The 26,835-nt window shown below is 35.1% G+C and overlaps 2 protein-coding genes across 2 annotated transcripts; both read right to left on the bottom strand.

Moving 5' to 3' along the window:
• Positions 1 to 369: 369 nt before the first annotated feature.
• Positions 370 to 13,550, bottom strand: MSI1 (Transducin/WD40 repeat-like superfamily protein). The gene is made up of 6 exons (XM_006836365.4): positions 13,048 to 13,550; positions 8,247 to 8,573; positions 7,176 to 7,328; positions 5,932 to 6,056; positions 1,706 to 1,801; positions 370 to 808 (listed from the first exon to the last, which is right to left on the bottom strand). Exons 1-6 carry the CDS (start codon positions 13,483 to 13,485, stop codon positions 580 to 582), a joined length of 1,368 nt encoding a protein of 455 aa, XP_006836428.1. The 5' UTR covers positions 13,486 to 13,550; the 3' UTR covers positions 370 to 579.
• Positions 13,551 to 17,322: 3,772 nt separating this feature from the next.
• Positions 17,323 to 20,069, bottom strand: PSBR (photosystem II subunit R). Its single transcript, XM_006836366.4, has 5 exons — positions 19,852 to 20,069; positions 19,615 to 19,673; positions 18,977 to 19,032; positions 18,654 to 18,706; positions 17,323 to 17,562 (listed from the first exon to the last, which is right to left on the bottom strand). The coding sequence occupies exons 1-5, from the start codon at positions 20,012 to 20,014 to the stop codon at positions 17,468 to 17,470; spliced, it is 426 nt and encodes a 141-aa protein (XP_006836429.1). The 5' UTR covers positions 20,015 to 20,069; the 3' UTR covers positions 17,323 to 17,467.
• Positions 20,070 to 26,835: the final 6,766 nt, after the last annotated feature.

The raw sequence follows: 26,835 nt of genomic DNA, 5'->3' as shown, positions 1-26,835 counted from the left end.
TCCTTGTACCTTCCTTGCCCCCTTATACATGTTAGTGGTCGTTTTTAAGGTTCTCATTTTGAATCTCTCTCTCTAACCCCACCTCTCTCTCTCTAATCCCTTCTCAGTCCTCGCCTCTCTCTCTCTAATCCCTTCTCAGTCCTCGCCTCTCTCTCTCTAATCCCTTCTCAGTCCTCCCTCCCTCCCTCTCTAATCCCTTCTCAGTCCTCCCTCCCTCCCTCTCTAGCCCCTCCTCCCCCTCTCTCTCTCTCTCTCTCTCTCTCTCTCTTTTCAATCAACTCATCTCAATATCACTGCTTAAAGCATACGACACCATTAACTCCTCCAGTTAGGGACTCAATTTCAGCAACAAAACAAAATTGAAAAATCTAGCTCGCCAAATTCCAAGTCCCCATAAACTTTCCCATTAACACCACACAGCAGCGTGCACCTACAGAGAGAGGACTTCTTCTTTTTTCATTTGAAAGGTGAGGGAGAAAGAGACCAAACTAAAATTTTCAAAGTCGGATGTTAAAAACACGAGTAGACTACAAAGCTTTGGCTTTGGCTAATTACAAAACTTGCCAAAACATGAGTTCATTATGAAGCTTTGGCTGATTCATCCGCAGGTAATTCATCGTCGTCGTGATATATGTTCTCAGCCATTTGCCAAATTTGGAGGATGTTGTCTTCAGCCACACTCGCTATCACCCAATCTTCACAAGGGTTCCACGAGAAATCAGAGATTTTACTCGTATGACCACCATGGATGAACAGCAGTTCAGGGGGCCCATCTTCCGCATCCTCAGGCGTCTGTTCTTCATCAATTCTACCAGAAAAGAAAAAAACAAAAAAGTTATAAACCATTCCCAAAAAGAAAAAACAGAAAGGATTGCATACAGTGCCCGTGTGAGACTATTTACCTTTGATATAAAGAGGTCACTATTACTTAATGGAAAAAATTTATATAAAGATGCAACCTTATAATGTAAAACTACGGATGCACCTCAAAAATCAATCGGAAAAGGTAGTTTTAATGTTGAAAAACCCTTTCTTTGATCATCTCGACATCGAGATGTATGACCATGAAAAATAAAAACATTTTAAGTCTCAGAAATAATACACAGTCTATTTTCAAGATTTTCATATGTTTATAGATCTACTTGATTTTATCCATTTTTGAAATTTAAAATTTTATAATTAGATATAAAAATAGATTTTGAGATAATCCTAACAACATTTTACATCAAAATTATATACCATGATAAAATTTGAAGGTGCACCTTACCTCTACAGCAACGGATGCATCCATATGCAAATTGCACGCTTACTTAATTACTTATAACCATCTGATATGAAATCTGATAGCTTTAATGCACCACAAAGTTCAAAAAATATCCTTTTAAATTTGAGCTCGTTCAAGGGGAATAAATGCAGCCATCGAATTTCACATCCAATGTCAAGATTAATTGTTACTAACTTGTACCAAAGGTAACGAGTCTCATTGTATATTTCACCAAAACAAAGTTTCATAAATAATTTCTTCTTTCCAAAAAGAAGCAAATGGCATGATAGGCACTTCTTATCTACACAAACAAATTACTTTCTCACAATTCTACACAAACAGCTTTTTTTTTATTACTAATTTTGATTAATTTAAAGTATATTCGTTCTTTTAGGGGAGAAAGAAAGAGAGAGAGAGAGAGAGAGAGAAAGAGACAGAGACCTGCTGAGGTCCCACACCATCATTCGCCTATCAGCACAGCAAGATGCCAATATTGTTTCATTCTTGGGATTCCAACCAATTTGGAAAACCTCCTCCCTAAAATATAATGACAACACGATAAGCCACAAATGAGAAAACACAAAACTTCTAATAAGCGACAAAATGCAATTTGCAATATATTAGTAGTAGACACGATACTCTCATTGTTTAGCTGCTCATTAACAAAAGAAATTCAAGTGCAAAGCAGTTTCACTGCTAGATATTGATTGAGTCATAGCATCCTTTATAAAATTGAAAGGAAAAATAAAAAAAATAAACAATACCATCCTCTGTAACAATAAAGAAATAAATCACATCTAATAGGCCACCTGTTAGTCCATTTTCTGTTCTACTAGGGGAAAATACTGAACAATCTGTGAACACAAAATACTGAATGATCTGTGTTGTTCAGCCAAAATGTTAAGGCTTCCCTTGAGAAAGGATTGCAGAACCGATTCTGGTGCTTTTTGCATGAGAAGGTGTTCGGTAGATGACGATAAATTGCCGGCACCCAAATCGATTCATCAACTCATGCAAAATGTCACTAAAAAGGGGTCCCTACCCCTGTTCCTCTTGTACAGAGCACAACAACAAGCTAGTGCTCATCCATCAACCTCATCACTAAATATCAATTCTAATGAAGCATAAGCCATATTTGTTTTTTGGATTGATCAAAATGTAAGCCAATTTCCAAGTAACATGACTTACTCTCGCGGATTCAGTTTTCAGGGTAAGGGTGGTTTTCAACCTTACCACCTTTGACAAAAACTAAATTTCTGCAAGAGCTGCAACAAAAGAGGCAAAAGTTGAGCTCCATTCTCCAAAAAAAATGTAACATTTCAGATATTTGACATGTTGAGCGACAGCTCAATAGGCAATCTCCCCTCCACCTCCCAAACACCAAAAAACAAAAAAAATGTTACATTTGAAACTGATGATTTACATCTCCCAGAAAATGTGACATTTCAGACATTCCACACAATTGAGCTACAGCTCAAAAGACAAATCTTCTCCAAAAATATTCAATTTGTATCTCAAAGAGCTAGAAGAGATCAGACAAAAACAAAAAGGTATTATATGTACATCTTCAAAAAAAGAAAAAAAAATGTTATATGGGATCAGCAGGCAACTCATTCTGGTGCAAACGATCAGGTAAATCGACTGAAGCTGAATTAAAGGTGTCATGGGAGAACTCAACCATCAACAACCGCTCAGGTTCCAACAGAAATGGGATGGAAGGCCATTAAATGATGATGCTGATTATTGAATTTTGTTGTTCTTTATTTTCTTTTCCTTTTATCCATTTCCAGTTTTTGCAATTGTTGTCCAATAAAAAGTACTCAATTCCAAAGATGGTTGATGTGCATATTGCTTAACTAGATCCAACAATCAAGTAGAGAATGTGACACTAATAAATTTTACCACTCAATATATTCCCTAAAATTCCTGAAACCTTCCCAAGAAAAGCCGCCAAAATCGAAACCTAAAACAGGTTAGCATGCCATTGAAATAGGAGGAACAATGAAAAGCGAATCACAGATTCAACCTAGAACAAGCTGGATACAAGAAATGTGTACAAAGCTGTGGATATTTCTAATGTGAGCCTAGATATAGAAGACAAACATTTCATGCAATAGAGAGTTTGGTACTTGTGGACAAATATTTTAGATGTGTGATACATGGATACTTGAAAAATGGGTGTGGCATTAAAATATACCACAACAAAATAAAGGCACCATAGCCTTCAACTTTAATCCATGAAATGCAAAGAAGATAAGGTTCAATTGACATCACACGATATCACCACAGGCATAACTTTAGACCTGAGGCCCACCAAGATTCATGGATGACCAATTGGAGTCTAGATAACTAAGAAAAGTGACATGTAAAGGGATAACAGCTTGGCTTCATCCCTAAGATCAGAAAACTTGAAGGGCTAAGCTAGTGAGGGTGAAATCAAGGGAAAGGGCCAAATCGCAATTTGGGTGAAATGGGAGCATTCAGTTTATCAAAAAGCGCTAGGCGGGTCTTAAGCGGCCTGGGGGGTCTAGGCCGCCCAGCGCCTAGGCGGGCGCCCAGAATCTGGGCGGCTGCCTAGTTGAAAAAAAATACCAAATTACCAAATACCATATTCCAAATTGAAAAAAAAAAAAAGATGGATGTCGAGAAGAGAATTTTGATAATCCATATTGTTAAAACAGTAAACTGTAAAACCATACAAGTGTAGGATATAAAAGTCAACACTCGACACAACATAAATATACAGAAATTTAGAAAATATACAATCTAACAAAAGTCAACACTCATGACTCAACACAACAGTCAACACTCAACACTCAGAACTAAGAGTCAAGAGTCTTCAGTCGTCATCATCATCATCATCATCAATATCATCATCAGAAGGAATATCAATTGGGCAAGCCTCATCATATGCATCAGAGTTGAAGCCATCATCATCAGAATCATCTCCCTCTTCAATATCGCTCGTCCTCCTCTGTTTCTTCTGAATCTACATCTTCCTCCTCATCTTCTTCTACCTTCTTCTTACTAGTACATGCAGTATGTGCAAATGAGGCCTTAGGAGTCTTGGCTGCTCTACCATTTTCTTTGTGCTTCTCTGAACTCAAATATTGTATAATTTCCTCCCTGGTAGCCTCAGGAACATTTTTACATAGGGCAACATCCTCTCTAATACCGGCAAGGTGTTTTTTATACCGGTAAATGCCCCAATTAGTATCATTTCCACAATAATTACATTTAATATAATTTTTATCACTTGGATTCAGCTTATAATTATACTTCCAACCCAGAAAACCACTCCGACTAGAACCTGAAAAAGATACTTCAATAGAACAGGCTTATTTCCAATCTTTTCTGGGTCTTCTAAATTCAGAAGATGTCTAATCTCATCCCGAATTGCTTCAAGAACTTTTGTACAAGAAACAACATTACCTCTAACACCAGCAAGGTGTTTTTTGAATCGCCTAATACCCCCATTGGTATCTTTTTCACAAAAATTACACCTTATACAATTTTTATCATTTGGTTTTGGGTTGTACCCATACTTCAAACCCAGATCACTTCTTCTAAAAGTACCAGAAATAGATCTATGACAAGGATTTTGTTCCTGTTTTTGTTTTCCAAAACTCAAATATTGCTTGATCTCCTCTCTGAGAGCTTCAGGAATATTTTTACAAAGGGCAGCATCCCCCTTAATACCGGCAAGATGTTCTCAAATCGGTTTATGCCTTCCTTTGTATCTTTTTCACAAAAATTGCATCTAATGCAATTTTTGTCATTTGGATTCGGGTTGTATCCATATTTCCAACCCGGATCTCTACTCCGACTAACTCTTGAAAAAGACATCTCAAAATAAAACAATCAATCTAAAAAATAAAGTTTTGCACTTACTTTGATTGCTCAAACTCCAAACTTTGAGACACTTCGATCCAATGAAATGTAGTTTTATTGAGGTTTCTTTCTCTCTAAAAGGGGTTCTTGTGGGTTGATGTTTCAAATGAACCTAAATCCCCTCCTGCTAACCTTTTATATCTTTAAAAAAATCAAAACAAAAATAAAAAAAAAACATTTCCGCCTCTGGGCGGGGCGCAGGCCCTGGGCGGCCGCCCCTAGTTTGGCCGCCTAGGCTTGGGCGATGCGCCCAGGCCTTCTGAACCGCCTTTGTGTTGGGCGGTCCATTTTTTTGAACAATTGGAGCATTACAATGATTACATAGAAGTCGGGGACATGGCAAACAGTTATGAAATGCCAAGTGGATGAAAGACAAGTCATTCACAATGATAATTTAATCTCTAAAAGGTAAAGGAATAAAGAGACTAACAAATTGTTCACACCCAACTTATGCATCACCTTTTATCCTGAAAATAAAAATCCTGCTGTCCATGCATCTATGTATCTATATACTCAAGGAAGGCCTTTAACAATTTACAGTACTATCAAAGAATCCCAATTACTTTAGCTTTCACATGAAGCAAAGTGCACCTTTTAGCTGGACATCAATGCAGAACATAAAATGATATATATCACAACATTTGTCATCTAATATAATACTTCCATCACATAAACTGATTCAACCTGTAACAGACAGGATCTAAATAAAACAAGAGACTTTTATTTGAAAGGTAAAAGCCAGAGAAATTAAATGAGTTAAAGATGTAGGCACTCACTTGTGGCAAGAAAACGTATGAAGAGCAGTACTGATCTTGCGAAGGTCAAAAAGCTTGACAGTTCTATCCGCAGATCCAGTAGCTAAAACCCACTCATTGAAAGGATTAAATGCCAGGCAATTAACCTACATATAAACATCAAATAGATAAGCTATCAAGGTTTCCTAGAAAAAGGAAGCACATCAATGTACTCATTCAGTAATATATTCAAGTCGGAAAATAAATAAATAAACAGGGTTAGTCCCCTCACCAAGTACATTAGCCATAGAAAAATAAAGATTATGGATCAGAATCAGAAATCACATGTAAAATGAAAAACAAAAATGTTCATTCCTGATGAGTTAAACGATTTTAAAAGAACAATAACAATAAGATTGCACAAGAAACAATGAAAATGAAATCAAATATCCTCAAAAGATAAAGAAGAAAAATGAGAACAACAAGACCTCAATTTTGTCCATGCATACTTGTGCTGAAGTCTGTACATAACTGAAAATCCTCAATGTCAAATTGCAAAACAGGACCTTAGGATACTACCCATCAAAATAGAGCTAAGTAATTGTCAACCAAAGCATTCACAGGATCAAACATAAGGATTTTCCATCTCAATCTAAGAGAGCGTCTGGGATATAGCATCTTAGCAGATAATTGATGCCCAATCCATGCATATGAACATTCATGTTTCACTTCTTGTGAAAAGATGATTATAATTGGGAAAATGTACCGATGTGCATTAAATTCATGTTCCTCCACACACAGACATATATGTATATAAAGACAGTACTTTTTAATAACCAATGACCAAAACACAAAGCGAAACTGCCCTGGTCATAGCACCAAAATCCATTATAGAAGAATAACAACTTCCACAAGCACAATATCTCATATTACTTAAGAATTCCAACGTCAGACTTCCATGCTCAACAGTAATCTAACTACAGTCACTAGGGAATTTGGACTTAATATAACACATACACTATAAATACAATACAGTCAAATACTTCTTCCCAAAAAAAAAAACAAAAAAAAAATTAAATAAATAAATAGACATAATATGAGATTGTGAAGAAATCATACCAAAAAAAGATGATTTCATTGTAGATAAAATTGACGCCTTCGATACGTTATGCTTTAATTATCTTTTTCTTTGAGAAATACTGACCTAGGATATGCCTCAATTATCAATTTGTAATTGTGATACAATGCTAAAGAGACGACATTCTCGAAGAACTTTGAAGCCTTACCTCACCTTGGTGAGCAATGACAGAGTGAATAGGTTTGTTAGCAGATGGTGTGCGTAGATCCCATATAAGCAGTTGGCGATCATCCCCAACTGAACCAAACAAGTATTCATGCCTTAAATGCCACGCAACATCTTCAACAACACCCTCATGGACCTGATTGCAATATTCTCATAGTGAGCTCAATCTTTCCAGTGGTAAATCCATAAAAACAAGACCTTATTGTTATAAGATTGAATCATCGAAGTTATGTTATCAAAGAACATACTTTAAGCTATTTTATTGAACTGTATAACAGGCAAAAACTTTCTCATGTAAGCAAAGATGTATGGTAAGAAATGAATGAATTTTGCTCCTACTATTAAAGCAAAATGCCATCTTTTATTTATCTGGAGTTCTTGTATGTGGATTTGTCTTCATGAGTGCGTAGTGTATGGGAAGTTAATGAAAATCATGACTAGGAAGCACAAGTGCACAACTAGCAACTAAGATATGGTCGTCTATCAATTATTTTCCCCTCTCTCTGCTAAATATGGATGCCTAACTTTGTTAAGGTCTTACTGCCTTGATCTTAGGGGAATCAACTAATAAAATAATATTCAGGAAAAAAAATCATGCATGTGTACTTTTAAGAGTATCTACCTAAAAATCAGCACCACTTTTTTTGTGTATATAAAATTTACTAGTTCAAAAGTAAGAATCCGCTGTGCTTCTAGCACATCTAGTCTTGCTCCTATTGTTCGGGAAAAACTTCATGTTCTATTATATGGAGCATGAGGTAAATATGGATATGTCGACATTAGGATATAGTGTACAGGAAGGGCTTCTTGTGTTCAAGAAAATTGCCATGCGCTATTTATCTGGAGATATGAGGTGGAAATGGATGTGCATGTGTGCGTGCGCACTGTATGGGAAGTGAACATCATGCATAAGAAGCACAAATAGCAAGCCAAAATATGGTCAAATGTCCTTGTTAAGGGCTCAGTGTTTATTCTTAACATATCAACTCAAATGTAGAACATTCAAGACATGAAGAGTGGAAAAAATCAGGCATTTGTACTTTTAGAGTCTTACCTTAAAAATCTGTTGTGCTTCAAGCACTTTATTTTTCGGGGTAGCATTGATGTCCCATAAGCAAATCTGAGCATCATCAGATCCGCTCAAAAGATGCCCTTGCTTAAAAATGCTCCAAGATAAGCCATAGCCTTCTGTATTGTGGCCTCTCAACCGTAGATCAGGATGACATCCACCTTCCTGAGGAGGTTTAGAGGGGTGCTTGCTATAATCGAAAACATAAACTTCAGCAGAAACAGTCTTTGTTGCAATAATAAAAGGGTTTTGAGGCATGTAACGAGCTCGATTGACCTCCCCATCATGATTGATCTGCTGAATTATTTGCACCTGCAAAACAAAAAGCACAATACAGCACTTAATATAACATTCTTCAAAATGGTTGCAGCCTGCACCTGATCAAGCCACACACAATTGGGGCACCCCAATGAATTGATTCTACCAACCCACTCTAGGCAGCTGTTCAAGTATAAGTTGGAAACACTTTGATTGGGCCATACCAGCCTGTTTTGACAGGAACAATTTGGATTGGCCAAAACTATGCTATTTTGGAATATACCAGCCCACTTGGAAAACTGAAGAAAAAAATTTACAAACAAAAAGGAAACCAAAGGCTCGAGAATAGAATATAGTTTTATAGTTCTATTAGTCTAGAAGAGTCAGAAATGGCCAGTTCATTCGATGTTAAACCCGTCTCTTTTAATATGTTTTGTAAGCCACCAGTAATGGACACTGGCTCTTTCGATCCACACAAAGCACCAGTACCCGATCATAATCAAATACCAACTTGGGCCAAAGAGACAGGTTCAGTTTAGTGGTGTTCAGTGTTCCAAAAGCGAACCTCCCAGCGCCTAGGCGAATTTGGGGGCCCTGGGCGATGGTGCCCTAAAAAAGAGGTCGTCCCTGGGCGCCCACCTATGCGCCCAGAACTGCCTAGGCGGCCGCCCAGCCCCCAGACCTGGGTGGCTGCCCGAGACTGCGCCCCGCCCAAAGGCGGAAAACAGTTTTCAATGAGGCATTTTTTGTCTTTGTTTCTTATACTAAAGGGCCAAAAATGGATGTTTTAGGTCCATTTGAAACCTAAAACATATTGGACCCCATTTTAGAGAGAGAAAGCCCCCAAACAACAGTTTTTTGGTGCTTTCTTTAATATCAAAAGGTTTCTCAAAGTTATGAGAAATTGATCAAAACATCACCCATTGATATTAGATTTAATTTTTTATGTTTTAGAAATCTATTGGGTGGGTTTTTCAAAGATTTTGAGTCCTTAGAAGCATCTCTGAGGTGGAAGTTTGGAGATTGTTGCTTGTATAAATTGCATTATTTTGAGATGTCTTCTTTGGGATCTAATAGGAGTGGTGATCCCGATTGAAAATATGGCTACAACCCAAATCCTAATGATAAAAATTGTATAAGATGCAAGCTTTGTGAGAAGGATACAAAAGGGGCTATAAACTGGTTCAAGAAACATCTTGCCGATATTAGGGAGGATGTTGCCCCATGTAAAAAGACTCCTGATGTTGTTAAAGAGGAAATAACCATGTTTTTTAATATGGTAAAAATAAAAAAAGACGAGAGATTTGCCTCTATAGCACAGATTAGGTCTGGGGTTCTAGACAATTATGATGATGATGATAGTGATGAGGATGGGATTGGGGAGGGATGTCAAGAGGTAAAACAATCCATTATTACGGGAAAGGGAAAGGGAGTTGTAATTGCTTCTGGTTCTGGTTTTGGGAGTAAGAAGCCTCGGGTTAGAGGCCCTATGGATAGTTTTTTTCCTCGACCTGACCTTGAGGTTGCAGGAGAGAAAACAAAGAAGCAAACCACCATTGAAAATAGAATGAAGAAGGAAGAGAGATAGAGCTGCTTATTATCTTGCTACATGGTTTTATGAGGCGGGCATTCCTTTCAATACCGCTCGCTTAAGCAGCTTCTATGCCCCAGTAGAGGCAATTGGCCAATGAGGGCTTGAGATGAAACCCTCAACCCCATATGAGCTTTCAGAACCTCTTTTGAAAAAAGAGGTGAGTGTCACGAAGGAAGTTGTAGAAGTTAAGAAGAATGCATAGGCTCAGTATGGGGTTTCTATTATGACTGATACTTGGAGTGATAGGAAGAGAAGAAGTCAGATGAATTTGCTTGTGAATTGTCCTTTAGGGACTAGTATTTTGAAGTCTATTGATGCCTCTGATCATATCCATGATGCCCATTACATATTCCAAGTTATAGAGAAGGGAATCAAGGAGGTTGGAGAGCATCTTGTTGTACAGGTTGTCACAAACAATGCTGCTCCTAATGTTGCTGCAGCTAATTTGTTGCGCATAGCTTATCCTAGACTCTTTTGGATATCATGTGCAGAACATTGTATAGACCTCATGCTTGATGCTCTTGGTGGTTTAACCGAGATATCAGGTGCATTGAAGAAGGAAAAGTTAGTTACAAATTTCATTTATGGCCACCATCTCACCCTCAACATGATGCGTAGATTTACAAAGAAGAAAGAGATTGTGAGGCCTGGGGTCACGAGATTTGCGACCTGGTACTTATGCTTAGATAGCATACATTCGAGGATAGTGCAATTGAGGCAGATGTTACCTCGAATGACTGGAGAGCATGCAAGTGGTCCAAGGATCAGGTTGGAAAGAAGGTGAGAGATATTATCCTTTCTAAGGCTTTTTGGCAAGGGATGAAGGGCTCTCTTAAGGTATTTTTTCCTCTTGTCAAAGTCCTTCGCATGGTTGATAGTGACAAGCATTCTATGGGCTATATATATGAGGCTATGGAGAAATGCAAAAGAAAGATAGCTCAAAATTTTGATAATTATGAGAACTTCTACAAGCCTGTTTTGAAGATTATTGATGAGAAGTGGGATAGGCAACTACATCAGCCATTGCAAGCAATTGGTTATTATTTGAACCCAGTTTTTTTATGTTGACAAAGATATACACACAAATGACACAATTATGACTGGCTTTAAAAAGTATATAGATGTACTAGTCCTTGATCCTGATATCCAGGATATTATATGCATTGATGAGCTGATAAATTACAAGTACTCATTAAAGTCTTTTGAGAGTCCAATAGCGATGAGGCAAATGACCAAAATTGATCCAAGTACCGTAGTAATAATATTTTTAAGTTCATCAAGTTCAAATAATCAAGTTTCATTTTTATAATTCTATTATTTATTTATGATTTTATTCTATATCTTTGCAGCCAATTAGTGGAGCCAACATGGGTGTAGTTCTCCAAATTTACAAAAGTTGGTCATTCGGATCTTAAACCTAACCACTTCCTCATCCGGTTGTGAGCGCAATTGGAGTACTAGACTGTAAGAGTAATTTGTATAATTGTATTAATAACACATGAATAATAGATTTTAATTAATTTCATTTGATTTTGTTAGATTCATACAAAGAGAAGGAACAAGCTTGAATCAAAGAGGCTCAATGACCTAGTCTATGTCAAGTATAATCGATTCTTAAAAGACAGGTTTGCTAAGAGAGATAAGAGAGACCCCATCAGATCAAAAAATATGAACAATGCTATAGAGTGGTTAGTTGATGATGATGAGGCCAAAAAGCATGAAGGATTAACATGGGACATGGTCATGGATGCTTCAGGGACATCAACTGACCCTACTAGGGCCACTAGATCTTCTATTAGGAGGTGCGAGTTGGTTCAAGTAGAAGGCCTAGAAAGGGAAAGGGTTAAGTCCAAAAGGACATGATTGGAAGTAGTAAGAAAATATATAGGGACTTGTGGCCTCACTTAGGGTATGGTCGTTTATGAAGCAAAATGGCAGATCAGAATTCAACAATTTGTATAGCCTACATCAAATAATTGGGAAAAGACTCTGATGATGATGATGATGATTGGTTTACTATGTTTACGGGGCTCTCATGGAGACAAATAAACCAAGATGACTTCAAAACAGTGTTAAACCACTTATTTGCACTTTTCACTTCCCAGCATTGTATGTATCAATTTCCTTTATGATTTAATGGATGCCAGATAGCTTGTGTAGCTTTCTACGATATTGGACTTGGTTGAAGAGGAAGAAGGGGGTCGGCCACCTCGGATGAATGTGTATCCTGTGACAGGTGGGAGAGTTTAGACTAAGCAAAACATTTATTTCAAAAAATGAATTGGGTTGGATGGAGGCATACGCAAACTGCAAGTGATAATAATAAAAGGTCAAGATAAAGAGAGGAGGAGAGCAAACAAACCAAGTGAGCATAGAAGGACAGATGACAACCTTTTTGCACACCCCAATCTTCTGATCAAGATCAGAATTAATGATGTTTTCAAATTATAGAAAATGGGATAGAAACCCTAGTTTCTTCCTAAAATAAGGAAATATGTCAATATGTGGATTTAGAGGATGGTTAAAAGAGCCCCACAGCCTAGGTTAACATCCAGAAACCCTGATTTATGGCGTGGAATTGGGTCTTTTGCTGCAAACAAGAGAGAAAGAAACATGCAAAATGCACTCCATCTATACAAACATAGAGAGAGAAAGAATCAAACAAACAATGTAGCAAAATCTCCAGAGTAAATAGGAGAAACACAAATTTCCACTCAGTTCATCCAAAATAAAGAGACATGACAAGCAAGATAGACATGCATAGGGAGAAAACCACAGTGATAGACACGCCTAGAGAGAGAATGGCTAACACATCTGCGCAAACAGGAAATTCTTATACCAAAGCAATGCAAAGTCAGAGAGAGAGATAAGGCGAGCATATTATAATGGCAAAAATTAGAGAGAGAGAGAGATAAGAGTGCAAGCATGTTATACCTTGCCATTAGCGCACCCAAACCCACCAATTTCACCCCTCTCATCATCATATTGACGAGCGTCACTCTCTGCATCTTCGAGGGGAAGCTGAACTTGAGCGAGCATCAAATAATTGGGCTCGTTATCAGAGGTGTGGGTTCCAAGGATCATTTTCTGAACAGAGTGGTCCTTTCCAGGAGGCTCAGTCCTATCAGGGAGCCACTGAACAGTGAGAGATGGCCATTCTAGGGCATGGGTTATGACCAGGTCGTAGAGGAAAGGGGTGTTCTTCTTCCAGATCTTGTACTCCTCGTTTATGAGACGCTCCTCTATCTCTCCTCTGAATTCGTCCTCGTCTCTGGCCATGGCGACGGTGGTAAAGAGAGAGGGCGGAATGAAATGAAGGGGAATGAGTTTTGAAGCTTCTTTTAAATGGGGAGAGAGGGAAAGACTCGCCATTTTCTCTCTCTATCTCTACCCGCGCTTTGCCAGACGCGGGCTTTTTTGCCGCCTCCTCACTCTCTCTTTCTAAAAAACGATCAGCGACCATGATAATCTTGATCGTTGGATGTGAAATTTGTTGGCCGTAATTATTTTATTGATCAACTTCGAACTTTAAAAAAGAATTTTTCAAAATACGTCGATACTATCAAATTTCACATCAAACGGTTGTAAAGAATTATAGCCACTTTTAATTAAAGGTAAATATTCTCATTATCTAGTGATAATTGTGTTATTTTTATGTTAAAAATGTTTTTTTTTTACAATTAACCTTATTCTTCCAAATATAAAGTATATTTTAATTTTCTTTATCTTTCTATATATCACATTTGAAAGCAAAAAATTTATATAAGGTTCAGGCCCTAAACAATCAAATTAACGTGCAACTCAAAAATTTATTGGAAGAGATATATATTTTGATAGTAAAAAGCCCTCTATTCAATCATCTTTGACCTCTAGATGTATCGATACGAGAAAAATAGATTTCAAATTTTGAAAATAATACATATTGTAATGTATTATCTACCCTATCAATTTTTAAGTGTTCATAAATCTGTTCGATCTAAACTATTTTTTAATCTTTAAATTTTATAATTCTAGATAAAAATAAATTTTAAACTCATCATGAAGATCTATGGTATTAAAACAACATATTTGATAACTATTTGAAGGTGCACATTATTTTGATTGTTTAGAGCCTCAACCTTATACAACCCACACCTATTATGAAATAATCCGTTTTTTATTTCTATATAATAGTGAGAAATATGGATATGCAAATTTGAAATTGATCTTATATAGAGCAAAATAGATAAAACTGAAATATATCTTGGACCCCGTTTCTATGCAGCCAAGCCCACATATGTAAAAATGCGGGCTATTAATAGATCTATTTTTTAGATGGATATTTTGACTTAATTTTTAAGGACATGAAATCTCTAACATGGAGATCGTAAATATGAAAAAAATAAGTAAATTAAAAAAAGTTAAAATAATAATTCTAGAAAGAAGACATTTAGACAGTTAATTTTCGTTGATTTTAGATGGAACACCTACTTGCATCCATCTTACTAAAAATGGATGCATTACATTGTTTGGACTGCATAAGTAGTCATGCCGTCCAGCCCGCATGAAACAATTTTCCATATATTTATATTCTAGAAAATGATTGTAAGAAATGAAATGTATAAGACTAGTTTTATCTTTAAAACTAAAAATAAGATTTACATATAAAATTCTCAAAAAAAAAAAAAAAATCTGTCTCGTCTCACTCTTTCTATCTGCCTAGGGGATCTCTCTTCCTCCCTCTACTGGACACTACCGTCTCTCTGAATTTATTCTCCCTCTTAATTCAAAAAGGGGTGCCAAAAGATTTCACCTGGAGGAGCATATTGTCTGTTTACTTCTTCTAGTAAAACCCAATATAAATTTATTTTTAGGACTTCAAATTTTGACATGTAACATTTTCAACCCATAAGCTAATTTCAACAATTAAAAGTTTCTAAATCGCACTTTAACTTGATAAAAATCATTGAATAAAGATCATCCCGATTTTTTAAGGGTAAGATCCAAGTGTTAAAAAACTCTAAATCTTTTTTTTTAAAATAATCATTCAGTCATTTTTAAAGCCCTTTCGAAAATTTGAGATGGAAAAAATCCTCCCAAATACGTCTTCATCCTTCAACCCAAGGGTACTAGGTATACGTATGCTCCTGCAGGTGCAGAGTACACACATCCACAATGTTTTTCATGGTTGAAGTTAGATAAATATCGACAAACACAAATTCAAGATAATATTACTAAGCCAAGCCACTTAGTGATTTATCAGTATGGTGGTTAATGTAAAAAATCACGACATTATCTCTTTAATTGTATTGTTAAAAGTTACTCAGAATTATTTTTGTTCTTAAGTCCTAAACTAGCCTAGGTACTTGGGTAATTTGATCCAATTTGAAAGCCAGATAATATAAGTACCTCTACTTGTTCTTAGTTCAAGACATGCAATATTTAAGTTTTTAGTTAAGATTTGTTGTTCTTGGACCTGAAACAAGTAAATTACTTATGTCATTTGATTCTAAATGGCTACACGAAGCAAAGAAACTATCCCGCACTTGGCCTAGATTATGAAGTATGATAGATCATGTGTTTTCATGCAAATCTAATATTTTTTACTAGGTTTGGAATCGTAAGAAAAAAGGATGGCCATTTTGGTAAATTGATGCAATACCAAAATACCAAGGTACATTTGCTCAATTGTATTCCAAAAAAAAATATATGAGAAATTTGAGTATTCTTTCCAAAAGGTGCTTGAGTCAATTGACGTTATTAAATTAATCGTTCGGGACCGTATATAATAAGATTACTTACTTTTGGTACAAAGAAATGACCGTTACTTACAACAATATGATATGAAATTAGATAGCTTAGATGGGTCCCATAATTCGAGAAAATTTATTTTGAACTTTAAACTTGGTGAATAAAAAAAATGTCACCACCAAATTTTAGATCCAATGGTCAATATTAATTATAACCACCTTGTGTCAAAAATAAAAGATCTCGTATGCTTTCCCTAATCACTCGGTAATGTATTGATTGATTTGACTACTTTTCTAACAATTTGAAGTGGTTTGAAAAATATAGAGACCAATTACCTGAATGCCATTGTTGTTATACTCACATATGTTTATGGCTTGCATACAACACTATTTTTTGGTTGGATAAAATTTTGGCTGATGTCCATCTATGCAAGCAACTTGATGATCTCTCACTCGAATTGAAATGTCCAAGGTGATTAGTGCAATTTTCATTGTCTTTTCAATAAAAAATGTGCAATTTTCATTGTCATTTCAATAAAAAAAAATGTTGGCTCATTGTTATTTGGAAGTGATTATACTCCATTGAAAGGCCTTATTTATGTGCAATTTAGCTTTCCAATAATGATAAAACTCGTTTATATTCTCTCATGCTCAAGCCTAAATGGGTAGCATACTTGTTTGGCTTATCATTATTTACAACTACTATAGGAAAGGAACCTTGTTTATTAGCAGAGATGCACCTGTTCCTAGAATTAAGGATTAAAAATCAGATGCACCAGGTCTTAGAATTAAGGATTAAAAATAAAAAACTTTTATTACGGCATTATCGACAAAAAGATCATTTACTTTTTGTACTAAAAGGTCACAATCATTATTGTCCATTAGATTTCAATATGGATGATTATAAGACTGTCATTGATTAGACGTAAAGTTCTAAACAAATAAAAATAAAATCTCTGATTTTGTGAATAACCCAAAGCCATTCAATTTGACATGTAATAAATGAAAATAATTGTGACCTCTTTGTACAAAAAGTAAAAAAAATGTAAACACCGGCCATCATGCGGGCAACAATTATCTCTTTCCTTCGTAATATAAAAGAAGCAATGATTGCATTTTTATTGTACATGAACATAGATAGGAGAGTACCATCAATCTAAATAAAAATATAGATAGGGAAAGAGAGTCTCCAATACAATGTTGTAAATTTTGATTCGGAGTCTTATTTAGTTTGGTGAGGAAAATGACGCAATTCGGTACTTCAACCGATTCGGGATAAAAAATCGGATTTTAAAAAAAAAAAAAATTTCACAAAAATAAATTAGATACTTATATAATAAAATTTTAAAAAATATTTATATAGATATTTCTTTGCTTCAACGGAAGAGGCAGCACAGAGCTTCGCTTCGGTCCAAAACTAAAATCCGAAGGCTTCGACTGAAGCGAAGTGGAATCTAACAACACTGCTCCAATCCTCATATCAATAATTACGATATCCAATATTTGAATCAAACTCTAATACACAGGTATTACAATAAACTATTACATGTAGGGACCGAAAATGTATTCTAGAATGGTTTTACAATGAAGGTGGGGCTCTAGAGAGAAGTATGAGAATATTGGTTTCACTGAGACAAAGCACTAGTGTTGTACACAAGAAGGGCACCTCCAGCAAGGACACCAGCAAGAGTTACTGCCCATATCAACAACCCTGTTGAGCCTGCAATTCCATTTTTATATCAATCTTAGTCCACGCCAATTCACTTGAGTCATACATGCATTCTCCTCTAAATGAAAACAACATATAAAATAGATCATAATTCAATGCTATCTAGATTTTATTAAAAAAATTTCTTAAACCCTTTGCATTCTCCACTAATTTTATTATTATACCCAGTACAATTTTTTTTTTTCAATCCGCTCGAGTGAATTTGCTTGCTTTCCTATTTTTTAGTAAAATGCCCCGCATAGTGAAACACGTAGAAATTAGTTTAAATCCTTTTATGTGTTTTATGTTTTACGAACCAAGGTCAAATTGGTTTATACCAATTTTTACATGCTTGATTGTGAGGAGATTTTTTCTTTTTCTGAAATGGTCTAAAAATTCTCTCAAGGGGTTAAAGCAAAAGAATACTGTAACACAGTATCAGATGTACCAACAAAACTAGCGGGGATCACATGTGTAGAAGCTCTAATGTGGTGGGTATGTAATTTTCCCGAAAAGGTCAGTTCTCGATGAGTTTCAGTATAAGAATGAAGTGTTAGAGGATCGAGAACCATTCAATTTTTATTGAATGATTGGGAGTGAACCGATAAAAAAGCCATATCTTATTTACAACAAAGATAAAAACAACTGGCATAATCTATGATATTGCCACTGTCAGTTAATTCCTCACCATTCAATGAATAATTGATGGCATGTAAATTACGGGCTTGTTTGGATGACAATTAATTTTATTTGAAATATATTATCTTATTTGAAAATCGATACACTAACAATAATGTTAATTTGTCAGTTATTTGGTCTGTATCTTGTATTATGTATAATATTATTTAAATATTTAACTTTTCAATAATTTCCAACTGTTTTAACTATTTCTGGCCAAGAACATGTGATGTTCAGCAACTTACCTTGAATCATGTGAGAACAAATTTTAAAAAATATAAAATTATACATAAAACTACCTACAAGTTCATCTTAAATAACTTCATGATGAAGGTTAACGATATTGAAACAGTGAATTATCATAAAGAACAAGTCTATCCAAACTGAGCTATGAAAAACCACGGCAAACCATAGAAATCTCTTACCTCCAACATACACATCACCGCTAGGAGACCAATCGTTCTCGTCATAAATTGGGCTAGATTTAAAAAATAAAAAATAAAAAAAAATATTAGATCACAAAAATCAACACGCATAAAAAGACTGATAATATATTGCATATATTTATATTCACATTTTTTGTGAATTTTGTATTTATTGCTATTTAGAGATCAGCAGTGAATCTTTTTATTGCGTGCTTCTAAGTTTACTGACGACATTTAAATCAATAAAATGTTATTGGAAAGATTCAATAATGAACGGTTTTTAAAATAAATAAATATAGCATAAATATTGAGGATGATTGTACCTGTATCCATCAACATTTGCACCGTATTTGTCAACAAATTGGTAAACACCTTTTCCCTGCAAAAAGATTATTCAAACGTAAAATACATGTGTTTTTTCAACATCAAACTTTCAGGGTTGGCAATGGGCTGGGCCCGGACCATAGCCCCTTTGGCTCGGTTCAGACTCGAGCCGACCAGGACCCTTCTTAAAGAGATCTACGCTGGGCCTGGACAAGGTTGGCCCAGCGGGGCCCAACCAGTTGCCTGGCCTACAGACTTTCAATGGCCAAAAAATCAAAATATGCCACAACATTTATCCCACGGGTGAGGTTTGTATAAGATGCCTGCCTCATACGATACAAGTAAGGTGCACATCTTTATAAACATTAGAAAATCTCATAGATGATCTAGAAAATACCTACAAGATGCACTATTTTCAGGATTTGAATTTATTTATTTTATTTTATTTTATTTTCATTCTTTTATAAATCTATACTTTTTCAGGCTGAGATAAGATGATCAATTAGAAGGTTTTCGAATTTTGAAAAACTTTTTTTTTTTTTCAAGATTTTCTGAGGTGCACCTTACTTCTATAAGAAGTAGTGTAAAGTTGCAATCTTATTTAAATATTTTCCTTATCCAAGTGGAGAAACCTAACCTTTTGCTTCCTCCCGGAGGCATCGAGACCATCTTTCAAGCTCATCCCACCACCAGGTCCTGTTCATGATAAATTTCCAAACATCAATCACAACCAACTACAAAAAATAGGCAATAGCGGGGCCACAAACATATATATATCGTCGTCAAAACTTTTTTTCAATTAATTGAAGTCAGCTACATGAATTGTGATATATATATAGAGAAAGAAGGAGGGAGAGGGAGAGGGAGAGAGGACCATAGGGCGTGTCAGTCTTGATCTTCTTCTTGACACTACTGGCCTGAACTTTGAAGGAAAAGGAAGAGGTAGTGAGGGAGGGAAGCCCCCTCACATTTGATTTTGCAATCAAAGGAGAAGATGGTTTTAGAGAAAGAGGGGAGGCTAAAGGGGAAGTCGCCATTGTTGGGCTCCTATTCTTCTCACTTCTTATTCTCTCACTCTCTTATTTGATCTGCAGAGTTTAAATAAAGTATGAGAGAATTAATAGGTATTGGGCAATTGTGATCAGAAATGAAATGTGGGAAGTCAGTGAAGAGATGACACGTGGCAGTTTTATTGTGGTGGAACATGGATATGGTAGCCTATACCCTTATCCTTGTCCTCCACGTTTTGTGAAAAGATGCTATGCTCCTCTAGGAACAAAATGTGCACCTGATCACTCTTGAAAATCTATAGTTAAAGAGTACTTGACGGAACTTAACTATAGGGAGGTAACCTTCAACTTAGCTAGGGGTGGAAATCGGGTTTGGGTCAGCAGGACGACCCAAACTAGGTCTGGCTTAGGGTCCAACACTTGGACCCATAAAGGTCGGGTCGGGTCCAAATGACTTGGAGCTGACCTCGTTTCGATTCGAGTTTGGGTTGGGCTAACCCCACCCGGCTCACCCTGACCTGGCAAATACAAGTATAAAATATATAATATATTTCTAGATCCGAATACAATCGAACCTAATGAGTCCAATCCATGTCGGGTCGACTTGGACCTGCCAAAACTTGTTGCCACCTTTAAACTTAATGCCCAAAATAAGCATTCTAAGAGGGGGAAAAAGGTTACAATAGTAGGATTGAATATAGACCTTGCACTTTCTAATAGGACAGATTTAGGAGTTCATAAACTAAAAAATCAATTTTTAAAAGGATGAGGTTTTCATAAGGCATAGGCTTGATGAAGATAAAGTAAATTCTTATCTTGAATCCTTGTCAGGAAAGCATTTTTAGAGACGAAAATATTCATGATGGCTCTAATATCAATTTTCAACACCAATAATGAAATTTAAAACAAAAAAATTAGTACAGATCTTGCAAATTTATGAACGCTTGTTTTTAGGGCGCAATAGACGATCTAAAAAAATTGATATACTATGCACTATTTTTAAAACTTTAAATTCTTTTATTTTCATAGCCATAATGTTCAAGCCAGGATGATTGGTCTAAATGTTTTCTAATGCTTAAACTGCAATTTTTTTATGAGGTATAAGGTGAGGCTTTATTTGTTTTGATAGGGCTGCAATCCTATCAAACCATCTTCCATTTTAAAATTGCCGTTTACACGAAGTGTCAATATTAAAAATTAAAAGCGCACCTCCATGCTTTGCCATAAGATCTACTTCCCCTCGATATGACTTGCGCCTCTAGTTTGAAACTAAAAGATCAATAAATTGTTAACACTAAACATATCTATGACCACTCGAAAATCTTAATAATAAAGGGGCATGATGATGTATTGCAAGATGCAATGTCTTTAAGTTTTTAAATTTTATTTTATTTCTCTCAACATTCATACAACTTGGGGTCAAGATGATCAATTAGAAAGTTCTTCAGCTTCAAAACAACCTTTCTACCAATGTTTTTTATGCCAACCTTACTTTTACAAGATAAGGTAGACACCAGTGTAGGAAAGCACAACTGGAAATGGAACCCAAGCAGAGTAACCCAGCACTAATGGGGCAGGTGCCAAAAATTGTCTTAAAAAAAATTTCCAAAAAAAAAACTATATGTTTAAAATATAATTAAACAAAACACATTTGAATAATTAAAACTATATATAGTTATATATCGTCCCGTTCCCATATGAATAATTGGACACTTTGTTTTTTACCATTCTCATATGAATAATTTTTAGTTGGTTATCATACTCATTAGAAATGACTAACAAAAAGTAGAGCACTCACTCAGTTAAGAAGTCATCTGTGAAATCATTAACATTCCTACCTCATGCGAATTTCTCTTCCCATCGATGTGAGGTTTGTGTTTAGGTGCATCCTTCGACGTACCTATTACAGAGAGTCCACTCCTATTTTATATGTTCTTCTTCTGCCTTGATCATTTTAAATGTCAAAGATCGTTGGATCAGCAATGCAATTCTAATTTCATGGATATGTCATCAAAACAGTTTTACTTTGATATTTTGATGTGCTTGGAATCTTAAATCTCTCCAAAGTCAAGACCAAGATTGACATGGTTCAACTAACTCTAAGATCGTTGGATCAGCAATGCAATTCTAATTTCATGGATATGTCATCAAAACAGTTTTACTTTGATATTTTGATGTGCTTGGAATCTTAAATCTCTCCAAAGTCAAGACCAAGATTGACATGGTTCAACTAACTCCCCGAACATTTTTCTTAAGCAAGGAAAAAGTTTATATAAGTGCCAGGCCTAAACAAGTACACCAAAAAATTTCACTAGAAGATGTTGTTTTGATGCTCGAGTATCCTCAAATTGATCATCTCGACCTCAAGATGCATGGACATGAGAAAAAAATGGATTTCATGTTTTGAAAATACTACATCTTGGTATGCATTTTTTGACCGTCAGTTTTCAAGATTTTCAAGTTTTTATATATTTGTTCGATGTACACTGTTTTTTAAGCTTTAAATTTTATAATTAGAGAAGAAAATATATTTTAAGGCTATCACAAGATTTCCAGTATTGAAACCATATTTCTCGATACTATTTGAAGGTGCGCTTTACTTTGATTGTTTCGAGCCTTAGCTCTATACAAACCGCACCCCTTGAGTAAATACCATATCCAAAATTTTTATTTCCAATTGCATTAGGGAAAGTAAGGTGGTTTTCATGACATTTTGCATATTATTCACCACCTGTTTTCTATGAAATAGTGGTAGATGCATTATTGGAGTACTATTTACCACAGTCCATCAAGGCCATGCTATACTTTCCATTAAAGGCATTCACAAGGTACCTTTTTCCTTCTAAATTGTAAACTGAACATCTTTATCTATCTCCTTCATGTGGCTGGTAAATGTAGTATATACTAGGGTCTCTCTCTCTCTTATCTCCAATATTGTGGCGAGGCATCTACTATCTACTAGGTTTTCTCTCTCTAGGTATCTACTGAGTCTCTTTCTTTAGTACTACTAGGTTCTCTCTCTCTCCTCTCCTATATTGTGGCTCTCTCTCTCTCTCATTAGTATCTGCACGAGTTTCTCTCTGTAGTACGTTGGTGCTACCAGGGTCCCTCTCTCTCTCACTCATTTACTGCGTAGTGGTTGCGGAACGGAACCCAACTGTGGGCCGGGTCCAAGTAAACGGGAGCTAGTTCGGATAACCAGCTTTAACCATAGAATCTGACGGGCAATGATTTCATGTAACGATTGTATAGTAATATAATGCAACAATCTTTAAAAATTAAATTAGGTCCATTTGTTTTATCAAAATTTGATAATATACACTCTTTTCATTTTAATGAACAATCACAAAACGGATAATTTTGAAAACATAACTTTGAAAGTATTTTTTTAGCTCAATTAACATAGGCTGTCTATTTTGATAAAATGCTTAGATTTCGGTCTTAGAAAAAAAAAAAATCATTTTCCAATTTTTTTAGAAGACTTTACTATCATTAGATGAACAATGTTAAAAAATAAAAAAATGTTTTTGAGTTTGTAAACGCTAAAATCTTGAAATTCATCTAATGAATTGCCTAGATTTGTTGTTGGAGGGGACTCATTTTGATCATATCTAAGATTACAATTGATTATTGAGATGAAAAATGCGTGTGAAAAAATTTAGGTCATACAAATACTACAAACATAGTTTTTTAGAAGTGTGGTTGCATTATACTATGATACAACTGTCGCATTAGATTAAAAAAATAGTGAAAAAATGGATTTTGAAATATCAAATGTTACTAAAAGGTATTTTAGAAACAATTAAAAAAAATATATATATATAAAAATTAAATATTTACTACCAAATTATTTCCCGCTCTTTTTCAAAACAATATAAAATATCTAAAAAATCTATTACAAATAAAATTATTATTTTTAAGAATTTTTAAAACTTTTTAAAAGTTTTTGACCAAAAGCAGTCACCACAATAGCTATAACCCGACTAGGTCTGGGTCTGAGTCTGGGTCTGAGTCGACACGAAGGGGTGTGTGAACAATGCTGTCTTGTAGGTCTCACTCTCATCTCCTACTTAGTGGTGGGGTATGCAGTATCTACTGGGGTCGCTCTCACACAAGGTGGTAGGGCATCTCAGTGAGATGGGGGGGCGACCTTGGCTGAAGGCAATCATATCACTTGCAAAAAAAAGAAAAAGGCACTTTAACTTGTTAGCTGTATGCTTCAGATATTGTGCATGGAGTGGCATGGCACACAATTTTTTAATGTGTGTGCTCAACAAAATTGCAAACTTACCATTTGATCTTTTAGATGGAAGAGTTAAAGTAAGAAAATGTTATTGGATTCTCTTATCTTCCTCCAAAATGACAGAGTCTTCGGTTTTAGGATTTAAGTTTAAACAAAACCGATGTATTCTCCATTCAAATGGATTTATATTTGATGAAAGAAAGTCACAATCATAATCAGCTATTAGATTTGTCGAGAATATGTTATTGTTTGGGTATAACATCCAAAATAAAATTTATTGAGTATTAAGACACACTTTCATCTATTAGATTTTATATGTAGTACCTAAAAGTGATCGTGACCTCTTTATAACAAAAAATAAACAGTCTCGTAGTATACAATCCTATACATAAAATTAGCCATAAAATTATATAAAGTTACCAATAACATAACCTATAAATCATAATTTTATAAAAATATGCTTTTATAGTATTTATTTATTTTTATTTTTATAGAAGTGCCGAGTCATACATAATCCGCATTTTTTTGGTTTTAAAATATATCTAAAGACCCTCCAATTTTCCTAGGACGCTAAGCTTGTTTTTTTGTTTGTTCGAAACAAAGAGCATTCCAAAACGAATATGACATCATTGGCAAGAATAAGAGACCTTTTCGAGCCTTGCGGTGCTTGAGAAGTGTTTTTTTTTTCTTTTTCATTTTTTGAAACACAAACTCATGGCAGAGCATAGAATCCAAATCATCCTTTCTATTGTATGCAAAACAATGTTACAAGGACCGGACTGACCATCGAACTGATGAGAGGTTTTGGGCAAGTTAGAATCAGTCTAACTACTATATTTTGAAATGTACAATTGTTGCATACCCTAGATTGTATTTCTACACTATGCAGTCGAGAGGTATAAAGCATCAATCTTTTAGTCCATCTAAAAATAATCGTAACTAACCGTCCAAATGTTTTTTTAATATAATTATTATTTATAGTTTTCAAAAAAATTTCATGTTAAAAATTATAACACTTCAAAAATTATGATCAAATTATAGGAGAAATGATGGCGTAGGCCCACCAGCCTACGGTTACATATGAGCCCAACGGTTCAGATTCAATCTGGGTAGATCTAACAGTCACGACCTTATTTTGTATTTGAATTTGAATTTTTTATATAAATTCAAATCACTTGAAATGTTGGACATGTTTTATTTAAACATAGAGGAATCTAATAAAAATATTAAAAAAATATTTCATGTAAAATAAATTGATCAAAATACCTCCAAAAATTTATAGAGGTATTTTGGTCGATTTATATTTTGTGAATTATTTTTTAAAAGTTTTTATCAAGTGAGCATTGATGAGAATAATATACACCTAAAATTTCATGTGATTTAGATTTTTAGAAGAAAAAAAAAAAATTAAAATATGAAATGAAGTCGTGACTGTCAAAACAGCCTAGATTAAATCTGAACCGTTACTACAGGCTAGTCGGCCTACGCCATCATTTCATATGTATATATATCAAGATTGGTTATCAAACTTACTAAAAACCAGTCAAACATTATTGGACATGATTTTTATGAGTCCATGTAGAAATGAGTCATCTCCTAAAAATCTATTTATGAAATAGATTTTTTGGCTTAATTTTCAAGGATATGTAATTTCTAATATGGAGATCATGAATATAAAATAATAAATAAATTTTAAAAATTATAAATAATAATTCTATTAAGAAAATATTTGAACTACCAATTTCAATTGGCTTTAGATGGACCTCCTACTTGGATGCTTTACATTGTAGAAATGCGATGCGGCCCCTCATGAAATAATATTTTGCATGAGTAAGCAAAATGGGTGGGAAATTAGGTCAAAACTTTTCCTTTGGTGGTCTCCGTGCGCCTTTTATTTACCGTGTCGGTAGCAGGGAGCAGGACCCACACGTGCCACGTGGCATTGAGTTCACAGAATCTGAGTTAAGAGCGTCGTTTCCGAAGATACAAAGATAAAAGCGCATTGAACATTGATTTGGATTCCGCCAAAACATATTTTTATTTTGGCGGGCACGGCACACTGAAAAGTAAAAACACTGTACCCAAAATGCCATTCCTCATAACCCTCTCTATTTCCCTTAATGCCCAAGTGCCCTGCCCCCTCTTCATTGATAAGTAAAATTATCTTTGGGGAAAATTGTTTTCAAAATGTAGGGATCGGGCTTGGGCTTGGGTTCGAGTAGTAGTTCCGAGATGAAATTAACAATATTACATGTTTAATTCTGTTTTTATTTTTTAACTCATCATCGTTATCAAAGTTTTATTTTCTGCTGATTGAGGTTATCTACATAAATTACGGTATGTTATTTTGCTCTATTAATGGTCATACCCTCAATGAGGCTATAAGTCCCTATATTTATTCTCATTACTTACAATCATATCCATTTGGGCTTACTCCGTGTTTTTTTTTAGCCTTCTATTTTAATTAACTCGCACATATTGACAAGTATTGTACTGGGTTTACACCACATTTGACCAATCCACCTAAATCTACTATCTCTTGTCTTACCGTCTATTGGTAAATAAAACTCTTATGATATTTGAAACTTTAGTGGGTTAGCAGTCG

This window comes from Amborella trichopoda, chromosome 2 (genome assembly GCF_054954075.1).
Source record: "Amborella trichopoda isolate Santa Cruz 75 chromosome 2, AtrichopodaSantaCruz75HAP2 v2.0, whole genome shotgun sequence".
NCBI classification, from domain to species: Eukaryota; Viridiplantae; Streptophyta; class Magnoliopsida; order Amborellales; family Amborellaceae; genus Amborella; species Amborella trichopoda.
Note: the sequence above shows the minus strand (reverse complement) of the source record. Positions and strands in the feature narration are given on the sequence as shown.

Excerpts from the sequence above, each read along its gene's own strand:
- MSI1 (XM_006836365.4), bottom strand. The coding sequence starts at position 13,485 with ATGGCGAGTCTTTCCCTCTCTCCCCATTTAAAAGAAGCTTCAAAACTC. Across the intron at positions 7,329-8,246 it reads AAGCACAACAGATTTTTAAG|GTCCATGAGGGTGTTGTTGA; the intron begins GTAAGACTCTAA and ends TATTGCAATCAG. Across the intron at positions 1,802-5,931 it reads CATACGTTTTCTTGCCACAA|GGAGGAGGTTTTCCAAATTG; the intron begins GTGAGTGCCTAC and ends ATTATATTTTAG.
- PSBR (XM_006836366.4), bottom strand. The coding sequence starts at position 20,014 with ATGGCGACTTCCCCTTTAGCCTCCCCTCTTTCTCTAAAACCATCTTCT. Across the intron at positions 19,033-19,614 it reads CCTCCGGGAGGAAGCAAAAG|GGAAAAGGTGTTTACCAATT; the intron begins GTTAGGTTTCTC and ends ATCTTTTTGCAG. Across the intron at positions 17,563-18,653 it reads CGGTGATGTGTATGTTGGAG|GCTCAACAGGGTTGTTGATA; the intron begins GTAAGAGATTTC and ends ATGGAATTGCAG.